The 12011-nt window shown below is 33.8% G+C and overlaps 1 protein-coding gene across 1 annotated transcript in view; it reads right to left on the bottom strand.

The window, feature by feature from the left end:
- LOC145252480 (sphingosine kinase 2-like) overlaps window positions 1–4776 on the bottom strand; it is a 121971-nt gene extending 117195 nt beyond the window's left edge. Inside the window, exon 1 of the mRNA XM_080111906.1 lies at window positions 3401–4776. Within this exon, the coding sequence (XP_079968032.1) occupies window positions 3401–4061 (661 nt within the window). The 5' untranslated portion in view covers window positions 4062–4776. The remainder of the gene's footprint in view (window positions 1–3400) is intronic.
- Between the last annotated feature and the right edge of the window lie 7235 nt (window positions 4777–12011).

Raw genomic sequence — 12011 nt, 5'->3', positions numbered from 1 at the left:
TACCCCCCCCCGGCCCAAAAAACATCTGAAAGGAAAGTAAAAAATAACAAATTAGTCGAATTAATTTATTTTTCCATATGGCTATTAATTTTTTATTTTTTTATTAAGGTAATAATTTTCTTCGAATTAATGGCCACTTATGCACTTATGTTAACGTGCTGAAGTAATAACGTTATTATTTAGAGCGCCATTCTTAACATGGGGAGGGTGCTTTGTAATTCTTTTATACCTATCAGTTTAATAAAAATATCGTGAAACTTAGATTTAACTTAGAAATACTATTAAAAATAGCACGGTAACATAAGTGCATAAGCACCGATTAATGTTTTTTTTTTGGAGGGGGGGTTGTTTTTTTTTATTGCAAATGTAAAAAAAAAACTGAAATATTATTGATTGAAATGCGTTTTTTAGCAGTTGCACTTGATATTTAGTTTTTTTTTGGGGGGGGGGGGATGAGGTATTGACTGAAAAATGGAAATGCAGTTTTGCTTTGGCGCAATAATACAAATAAACCATAATACTAGACATTTCTGTTTATTAAATTGTTAGGTGAAAGTACAAAACAGCTAAGGAAGCTCCCCCTTCCCATTTTAAGAATAGTTTTTTCTAAATAAAGAAAAGCCATTCTTAACATTGGAATGAGGAGACTAAACAGGAAGTGAAGTAGAAACTTGAATCGTAAAGATAACCAAATTCAATATATATATAATAAAGTTACAATACACAGAATCTTCCACGTTTCATCCTCGCAAGGACTTTTCACTAGTTACACATTTTAGCCTGATGAGTCCCTACGGCGATGAAACGCGGAAGATCTGTGTAGCTTAATTGTCGTATACATTTTTATAAATTTAGCATGTAAGTATCAGCTCTACTCGCGTATTGAGTACTATACAACTATCATTTCCATTAAAATTCAGTTAGTATTATGCATTTAAAATTAAATTTAAAAAAAAATTCTACTTTTCTTACTTTTCTATCTGATCAGCCAGTTTAAAGGCTTCAAACCCACTTTCTAGTGTTTACGATCTAAACATTATGTTGGACACGTTTTCCCCTCTATTTCTCTCCCTCTCTAGTCAGAATCGGTAACACCATGAAACTGCAGTAAAATATTTAATCTAAGCACATTTTATTATCAATTATTACACCCACACACGTAATTTCAATTTTTAGTTTCAATATAAACTCCCAATAGTGCTCAATTTTGTAGAAGTATAGAGCTATTTTCTCACAATTAAACTACACAGAAAACTTTTGTGTTTCATTCCATCAAAAAGGATTCGGCAGGCTGGCAGTTCTGACGAATACCTTAGGTGGAATGGAACACAAACGTGTCTGCGTAAATTATTTATATCACATGAATGGCCGTCTCTGGATTAGTTCGCAATTCAATAGTGGGTTTAAAGTCTTTAAACTGTCAATCGATAAGAAAGATTTGGTTAGAATTACATTTTATAGGCCAACGTCGAGTTTTGTGCGGATTAACGAAATAAAAACCGTTTAATTGTAGCATAGTGACCGATGGAATATTTCATCTCATTTCCAGGGGGTTTGTCCAAATTTTAGATAAAATAGATTTATTTTTTAAAATATGTTTCTTTCTGAAAATTATTATTTATTAGCGAGTAAATCTTAACCTCTGTTAAAAATTTTATAAAAATGTTAATTTTATTTTTTTGCAAAAAAAAAAAAAAAAAAAAATCTGTGGGCGATTATAAAGTTTTTTTTTTTTTAAGAATTTGTAAGAAATTATAAAAAAAATACTCCCATCTATATATTGCTAACGATTAAAAAATTGAATTAAATTTCAAGACTTCAAAAAGTAAATTAGAATTTCACTTTTAGACAGAAAATAAAATTTAAAACACAAATTTATTATTGTGGTTGTTGTAGTGCTTTTTTATGTGGGTGGAAGGGGAGCTAGTAACAAGGCTTTATTTATTGTCTCCTCACGAGGACAGAATTAGGTTTCAATATGGGGGAAATCACCCATTCTGGGGTAGGACAAAAATAAAAATTTCTCCAGTCTAGAAGGATTTCTCTTTCACTAACTAACACAGGAAAAGATGAAATATGTTATCAGAACATTCTAATCGAACAAGGAAATACAATTTTTGGAGAGCGCCTCTGTTCTAGAAAAGAACTTTTTTTTTTCGTATTATTTGGATTCTCATCTTGCATATTATTTTCACAACGTTTCAGTCGATGTAATCTCCAACCTTCAGGTGTATTCTTCAGGTCGAACAGAATTCTTTCTGTCGAACTCGGGAATTTGCACAGAATTTCAAACTGAATCCCTTATTTAATCCACGGGGGTAGCATGTTCTCATTCCGTCAGCCATGACTGTAGAGTCCAAAGTAATTCACAGTTGTATTTTGAGTGTCGCTTCTTCGCTGTAGTAAATTTACATTTTACGCTCAAGATGAGACCAGTAGTTCGAAGAAACCAAATAATATGAATACCAAATCCTCATCTCAAAAATTCAGAAAGATACCCCACTTTTTTGCGCTAGTTTGAACCATGGAGTTTTCGCGAATTGTCTTCGAAAACTGTTTTCATTAATAAAACTTGAAATACTGAATTTCAAGTAAAACCAATGGTGTCTGCTTAATTGTTTTGTCGCAGTAATGAACATATTCAAAAATTACGAAAAACGATGTGGAAGAAAATTAATTATTAATGAGAACAGTTTTCGAAGACAATTCGCCAAAATTTAGTTTTTAGTTATCTCCCCTAGATAAAACCCGTCGTTCAAACTAGCGCCATATTTTGATCATTTTCGGTGCTCATTTAGAATTACACCAGTTTTCAAAACAAAAATATACAAAATCATAAAAAAAAAAGAAAATCAAAATTTATGACGAAGCGAGACTTTGTTTTAATCCGTCATGTTTAATAAATAAGGGAAGACAACTCAATTCGAACTATCGAGATCAAAATCAGCCTTGTAATGGCTACGATTTACGATTAAAATCGCTAAAAAATAGTAAAAAATGATTTATATATATATATATATATATATTATATATATATATATAATTATTTTCTACTATAATAATTAAATACCTACAGACACTAGTGTTTCATCCTTTCGGGAATCTTTAGTGCAGGAGTGCAGGACTGCAGGAGGGTGTCACGATTACTACCAGTCGAACGATAAACTACTTGATCAACATACGTAATTTTTGGAATATACCATCTCCGTTCCGTGGCAGTACATACTATATCAAAAATATTCTGTTGCAATTTAGTTTTTAAATTGTGTGTAATTCTAAACGAGCACTATGTTTTTTTTTTATTTAAAAAAAATAAATAATCTACTTACGATCAAAGCAGGCAACATGCGCCATAAAAGGGTTTTAATTTTGTATTATATCGTTTTCAAACACAACTTACCTTCGAGTATCCGGAGTACAGGTTTCCCACGTGCTAAGTAGAATATTAAATTTTTCCATTTTTCGGCAATTCTCAAATTATCCTCGAATTTCTCAAAATGAAAAACGCCGAAGGTTACCGAAATCCGGTTTCTGAGTTTGCGTCCACTGAGTATCTTTTTTTTAAAAGGGTAGGCATAAACCGTGAAATAGGCCCGGGGGTCGTCGGGGGTTTTCCCTTTGAAACAGTGACAACCTACAACATCAGCGAGATGGATCGAATCACCGACGGGGCGCTTGTTTTCGTCGTTATTGCTATCATTGTTATTGTTGCTATTGTGGTTAGTCTTTTGGTTGTTGTGTGTGGTCTGATAGGATTGCTGGTTGCCTACAACGTTAGCTCCCGCATGCCGGACAGCAGGGGTGACCCCGATCAAAGAAGGGTCCTCATTACCGTAAGGTGAATTGGTATCGTGTTCGTGATCGGTGCCATTGTCGATGACCCAACTGCCATGTGGTTGTGCAGTTTGTTGTAAATAGAACCCATTGTTTATGTCACCCCATTCATTACCTATGGCACTGTAAGTCAGTGAAGATCTTTTGAGGGTAACAAGATAGTGTTTCTTGCGCGGGTATAAGGTGAACACACCTTCAATAAGGGCACGGTGTCGTCCAGTTGCCATTGGAGGGGTTACACGTTTTTTTTTGCTTAGATTAAATAAATATATATATTTGTAAATTTCCGTAGAGAAGCAGTTTTTTTTGGTTTCCTTTTTTGCGAGGTTGGTTAGAAGGACGGGTATACTGACGGATTTCAAAATAATTTAAAATTATAAAAGGATTTAGAAAAAAAAAAAAAAAAAGGAGGAGAAGGTATGAACCTTTATGTTCAATTTTTATCTCCGTTAAACACGGGTAAAGGTTTTGACATGATCATTTTGTTTTGTTTTGTTAAATTAATTCCTGATCGATCATATTTCTTTCTTTAAATCTAATACCTTCCTTTTTTTTTACGGGGATCATTTTTGCTTTTCTTTCTTTCCAAAGGGATCATTAACCTCGTCTTATTTGTTTCTCTTTTCTCCTTTCTCCCTAGCTCTGGTGTTTTATTCTTCCTGGCTGTGGTGTTTTTTCTTTCTTTCTCGCACCGACTGCTGTCTGTCGCTGTTCCGACCGTAACAATACGACTGTATCGCACACTTCGCTGTGCGGTGCGCCGTCTGCTCTCACACGATCAAGTCCTTCTTTCTTTGTAAAAAAATCCCTTTGTCAAAGGCCTAGTGCACACGAAATGACAACATTATTAGCAGTATCAGTCCGCCGTGTACACGTTGTGTGTGTCTACATGTTCAGTGTCTCCTCTTACGACCTGTCTCGACCGAATGACTATGCGAATGTGAAATCGACAGCGAATACACGAAGTCACGTGACGCAGAAGGCCATGACGTCACGCGTCCGTGTTACCTTTTAAAAATTACATTTCCCCCCCTTAAACACGGCTTTCCTTTCTCGACAATGAATATATGCCTCCCTCTCCACGATTATATAAACATTATAGACTCCTTACAATGTTTATATACTTTTATTTATTTATTTATGAGCTCTACATACACGTACTGAGCACTTAAAAATATTGTTTTTTAGTTCATGTTAACAATATACTTTTTTTTTTTACAAGGTGGTCACCACTTATCAAGGCCCGGAAGCCACTCAGGGATAAGGGTTATTGTAAGTACAGTACGTTAGTGTGGATATTTAACAAAGTGTCTACTTAAGGGGGCGGTTCATCAGGAATTTGTTTACGTTGGACTTGAAGACATCCAAGTTGTAGTCAGGAGGGAAGCAGGCAGTTCTAAGAAAGAAGCTTTGTTCATGGAATCTACGTTTTGATTTAGGCATAAATAAAGAGTGGGGGAAGTGTTTGACAGTGGATTCAGCTAGACGGGTGTTTTTCGTAAAAGATTGGCGAGGGGAGATCAGAGATTGGAGTTCAGACGAGCACCTGCCATGGAAATAACGATAAAACAAAGATAGGCTTGCAACGTCTCTTCTGTGGGAGAGAGGTTGCAGGGAGGTGAAAAGGGCATCTCCCATTAAACTACAGAGTCTATTTTTAACTTATTTTTATTTTTTTACATGGGGGGGGGTCACCACTTATCAAGGCCCGGAGGCCACTCGAGGATAAGGGTTATTGAGTGTAGTAGTCAATGGGATAATATTGTAGTAATCGTTAGTAATGGCAATTTGATAAATTGGATTACTTAAAGGCACGGTTCATCAAGAATTTGTTTATGTTGGAATTGAAGACAGCTGGGAAAACAGGCAAATGGGAGTGAGTTCAGTTCTACGAAAGAAGCTTTGTTCATGGAATCTACGTTTTGCTTTAGGCATAGATAAAGAATGGGGAAAATTATTGATAGTGTTTTCAGCTAGACGAGTTTTTTTCGTGAAAGATTGGCAAGGGGGGAGACCAGAGATTGGAGCTCAGACGAGCACTTGCCACGAAAAATAATGATAAAACAAAGACACACTTGCAACATCTCTTTCGTGGGAAAGAGGTTGCAGGGAAGAAAAAAGGCCTCCCCCCCCCCACTAGGCTACGAAGTCTATTTTGAACTCTGTCAAGGCAGGATAAATCTTTCTAGCAGCTTATACCCAGATGTGGCAACAGTACTCCATCCTTGGACGTACTTGGCTTTTATATAGATAGAGAATTGCATCAGCAGTGAGATATCTACTGGAGCGGTAGAAGGATCCCACCATTTTTCCAGCAACCTTGGCAACAGACTTGATGTACGTGTTCCATTTCAGATCAGGAGTAAAGATCAAGCCCAGAAGCTCGTCAATTATTTATTTAATTTATTTAATTAATAAATGTAACACACGCACGCACACACACACACACACACACACACGCACACGCACACACGCACACACATTTATTTTATTTCAGCTATCTACATGTAGCATATTTTGGCACAATCAAAAATTTATTGATCAAAATAAGTACCATTAGAATCAACACAATTTTGCCAATGCAAAACAAGTGTATTTATGCCAGGAACATAAAAAGCTTGTGTTTCCAGTGGCGATGAAGTTGCTGAAAGAGTTTTAGGTTTTTAGATAGGAGACTTAGATTTTTTAAGCATTTCTCATGCAAAAAGTTATCAAGATGCTTGAATAAACAGTAGTCAGTAGGCAAGAGGTCTGGAGAGTATGGAGGAAGAGACAGAATTTTGTAACCCAATCCGTTCAACTTCTGCAAGGTCAGTTTACAAATGTACTGTCGAAGATTGTCATTGAGGAGAATTGGGCCTTTTCTGTTGACTAATGCTGGGTGTTGTTGTCGAAGTTTCTGATGCATTTCATCCATTTGTTGATAGTACTACTCTGCTGTTATGGTTTTGTCTGCATTCAAAGAACTCTAATTGATGAGACCGGTCGCAGACCATCAAAAAGTCAGCATCACTTTCTTTTGGTGCAACTCTGGCTTCGGGAAGTGTCATGGAGCTTCTTTGGTGTCTAACCACTGAGCTAAGTGTCGCTGGTTGTTGTAAAGAAACCCCTTTTCATTGCAAGTCACAACCCCCTTGGGAAACGGGTCGTTCTTGTTGCATAAAAAAAAGGGAAGACGACATTTCATTACTGAAAGGAAGACGTAATTGTTTTAAAACGATTACAATTTAAACGATTCGATAGAGTAAAAAACGCTCTTTAAAATGATATATAAAGTAAAAATATTATAACGAAAACTTATTTGAAAATACATTACTTGAAATCAAAATTAAAAACTCAGTAAGAACATACTTGTCAACCTAATAGATGAAACTCAGGTATCTTCAGCAGACACGGTAATCTATAATATTTAAATAAAATAATTAATATTAGTTCTTGGAAAACACTTTGATATTTTTCCAACTAACTTGTGATCCATGGTGTGTGTGTGTGTGTGTGTGTGTGTGTGTGTGTGTGTGTGTGTGTGTGTGTGTGTGTGTGTGTGTGTGTGATTTCCATTGACGTATCAAGGTTTCCATCTTTGCGACCTCATTTAGAGACAATCTTGCAATCAATGCCTTTGTCGAATTCTTACAATATCATTTTGTACAAAGTTCATAATTAGAATTTAAAAGAAAACTACATTTTAAAAACAAATAAAATTCTATTTATTTGAATCGTTATTTGTAAGTGCTCAATGCTGCAACTGAAAAAATAAAACAGAGTCCATGCAACTTTTTAAAATTTGCATGCAATGAAGTTTTTGAAATTAATTATATCATTAGTTTTTACATAACCAATATTTTTTTCATTTTTATTTGCCAATTTATAACTACAATAAATTGCGGTTTCACTTAATGCCTTAACTAGCAAATTCTAGGATTGCTACAAATATAGTTTGCTGATTTCTTTATGTCCTCTGATGAGAAGAATAATAAGAATAGCATCTTTGAAACTCTGCAGAATAAGGACTTTGTAAATTGTTTTTTTTTTTAGTGTTCAGTCGAACAATAAATTTTGATTGTAAAGTTCAACTTACAGTTTTAATTTTCTTACTCTTATATATATATATATATATATATATATATATATATATATATATATATATATATATATATATATATATACTAGAAGACTGGCCGGCATTTACTGGTCGTAAAATACACTTAAATATGATATTTTAATTAATGCATATGTCGTATTTATTATTATATTATATTGGACCCAAAATATTGTAATGATTCAAAAAGTTAAAAAAAAAAAAATGACTTGTATGCCACAACCCAGAATCGAAACCAAAACGTTTGGCTTACAATCTACTTTTTCCTTTAACGTTAATGTCTGAGCTATGAAGATATGTTTGGTGAAAGGCTAAAAATTAAACATAAACCAATAGCTATTATGTTATGCATGCATATTTGTAATGCTGTCGTTTGATCTTCACCTGGCAAATTCCATTTTTAAAAATTTCACATATTTGCATTGATTTTCCCTGGTTTAAATCCAAATATAAAGTTTTGCATGGGTTCGAATACCCTATATATTAAGTTTCATGTCTGTAGACCAAAAACTCTAGGAAACATTTTTTAAACAAATATATATGCATACATAAATATATATAGAAAGAGGCTTATGTTTACTATAACCTTTTTATGCAAATATTACGCAAGTATAAATCATGTAGAATATCTGCATAAATATAATTACCCGTAATAGTTAACCAAAGATGATCATTCCATAAGAAAATGGAAAAAAAACAATAGGAAATTAATTAAAATGAATGTTTAAAAGAATATGCAAATTAGCTAGATCTTTTGCGGTTGAATGCAGTTTCACGATCCATATACAGGGTGTCCCAAAAGAAGCTGACGAATTTAAAATTTGATTAACTTCCTCAATATTTAAGTTATGCTTACCAATTTTCATATGTAGGTAGATTAGCCTCTCCGTAATTTTTTGAGATGTAGGAAGATATCATAGTCTACTTATTCTAATTTTATTTAAACAACTTAATCCAGGGTATGTTTTTCACAAGGTCTAATTTTAATTATGAAAAATGATGTTACTCAAATATCCACCATTTTCATTTTCACACTCTTGTGCTCTCTGCAGGGCATTGTCCAGCACATCGCTTAATGTTTCAGGGCTTATGGCCCTAATTTCCTCCACTATATTGTTTTTAATAACGTTTATTGTGGCTGGTTTCTTTGTGTATACCCACTCAAAGGAAGAAATTTGCACATGTGAGATCTGGCGAGCGGGGTGGCCAATTTATCTCGCAGCCACGAGAAATTATTCGGTTATTGAATATGTCCTAGAGCAGATTTAATGTTTCTTGTGCTGTATGCGCCGTTGCACCGTCCTGCTGGAACCACATTGATCGAGAGACCCCAATTTGACTTGATCTCCTTCGTACTGATGTGGATGGATCCTCGGCCACACTCTCTGCTAATCTCTGACGATTCTCATCACTTCTTGCTGTACGTGGTCTACCAGATTTAGAGAGGTCACATACAGACCCTTGCTCATGAAATCGAGCCACCATAGCTTTTATTGCATTGGAAGTAGGGGAATTTCTTGTGTTGAAGTTTCGTCGAAATTCTCTTTGAGTTTCTGATATTGACTCATTCAACCGAAAATACGACTCTACGATAAATATCCGCTATTTGGTAGTGTAATGACTCACGATAACTTTGGAAGGTGTCTCTATATGATCTGAAAAAATAAAATAAAAATATAAAAAATTAAGAAAGTTATGAATTTTTTTTTTAACTATCAGCTTTTTTTGGGACACCCTGTTTAAAAAGTTGTATTTTCTTTTTAAATAAATAGAAAAAAGGTTTTTAATATGAATATCACTACAAAATACAATCCAAATTTATAGGAATATATATATATATATATATATATATATATATATATATATATATATATATATATATATATATATGGTGTCCCAAAAGAAGTTGAATTGATCAAATATAAGATTGAACAATAGAAGCATCAAATCAGCGAAAAAAAGATTTCAGAGCATCTAGATTAACTCTTCTAAAGTCATCATGAGTCGTTACACCATCAAGGAGTTGATATTTATCATAGACTAGTACTTTCAGTTGAAATTAAATTTCAAATCCATCAGCTTCTTTTGGACACCATATATATATATATATATATATATATATATATATATATATATATATATATATATATATATATATAAAGCTGTACTCTGTGTGTGTATCTGGTCACGAGTAGGCTCCTATATGGTTGACTATTATAGAAAACTGATCACATATAATGATAGATGTATCGAGACACAGGAATCGGTATGTTTTATCTGGCATAATGATGATTCATTAAAATTGTAGAGTCTGCGTACGCATCTGGTCCTCAAAGTATGGAAATAAAAAATTTAAAAAAAAACGTTTACAAGCGTTTTTGATATAGATGTACACAATAATACTTTGATAAGTATGTTTTAACTTAAATAGGGATGGTATAATAAAATTGTAGGGTCTGCATTCGCGCCTGGCCTCCATAGAATGGAAATAGGCACAAACTTTAATGAAGACTTTTCATATCTATCTGCGTAAGTATACTTTGATAATTATGTTTCAGTTTGAAGAAATATGGTGTAATAAAATTATGGGGTGTTCGTTCGCACCTGACCTCCATAGAATGGAAATATGTTACAAAGTTTAACAAGGTTTTTTTAATATAGATCCACAGAATATTGTGATAAGTGTTTCAGTGTGAACAGGTATGGTATAATAAATTATGGGGTTTATCTATTTTATTTTTACTTTCATCATATTTTGCTTTGGTTTTGATACCCCTAAATTCGAAGCTATGCCTTTACAACCCTTCCTTTTCATGACCTATCATACTTTCATAAATCAGAGTCCATTTTCTGCAGGCTGTTTTTGAACCCAGTCAACGACGGGTACTTTTGCTAGTATATATATATATATATATATATATATATATATATATATATATATATATATATATATATCAGGTTGGTGCAAAAAGCTTTTGCCGGTTTGTAGAAGGGTCATTTTCAACCATATTTTGAACTGCTAGACTTTGGAATTCCCCCACCCGCACCCTGCCTCTATCTGCTTCCCCGACTGTACTAACATTCAGAAATTTAAATATCAGTTTAGCGCAAAAGTTCTGGGGTTTTGTATAAGGGGTATTTCAGACCATTGTAATTTATTTCATGCATATTGTTATTAAACATATCACTATGATTATTTCAGAAATTTTTCTTTCAGATTATTAAAGCATCAGTTATATTTTTCTACAATATTATCACCCATGTTGACCTGAAAACGACCTTTGCTAATCAACAGAAAGGAAGCCATCTTCCATCATGATAATGCTCGTCCTTGTCCAGCTCTACTGACCAAATATCTCCTAGGAGAATTTGATTGGGAAATCTTGCTTCATCCTGCATACTCTCCTCACCTAGCTGCCTTGGATTATCACTTATTTCAAGGACTACAAAATCATTTAGATGACAAATTAAAATCACGAGAGAAGATTGAAAGTTAAATTTATATTCCACATCCAAATCTAAAGAACATTACAAGTGAAACATTTAGAAGCTATCATTGATAGTTGGAATCAAATGGTAGGGAGAAAAGATCTGTAACGACCTCAGAAATAAAACAATTTGTTTTATCATACAAAGACATTTTCGTATCCAAAAGTCAAGAACTGCTAGCTCTACTTCTCTCTCTCTCTCTCTCTCTCTCTCTCTCTCTCTCTCTCTCTCTCTCTCTCTCTCTAACACACTCAAGAAGATGCGAAGGACACGTGTGATTTTGTTTTGTAGACAAGTTGGCAATAAATAATAAAATTAAAAGACTAATATTTGTTGCGTTAATTCTTCACGCTTCTTTGGAATACGTAACAGATCTTTACATAGGTTTTTATTTTTCAGAAAAAATTTGGAGTTGACAAAAACTTTTGCACCAAACTTTATGTTATGTGAACAGACATCTCGCTGCTGCACTCCCTACTTAGAATTTCCCTGTAAGCATGGTCCCTTAATCACAGTAGCCCTTATGTCTCAGTTTCCATTTGTAGGGGGATTATGAGTAAAAAAAAAAAAAAAAAAAAAAAAAAAAAAT

The sequence above is a fragment of the Euprymna scolopes genome, chromosome 29 (assembly GCF_053919585.1).
Source record: "Euprymna scolopes isolate OS-2025 chromosome 29, ASM5391958v1, whole genome shotgun sequence".
Lineage (NCBI taxonomy): Eukaryota > Metazoa > Mollusca > Cephalopoda > Sepiida > Sepiolidae > Euprymna > Euprymna scolopes.
Note: the sequence above shows the minus strand (reverse complement) of the source record. Positions and strands in the feature narration are given on the sequence as shown.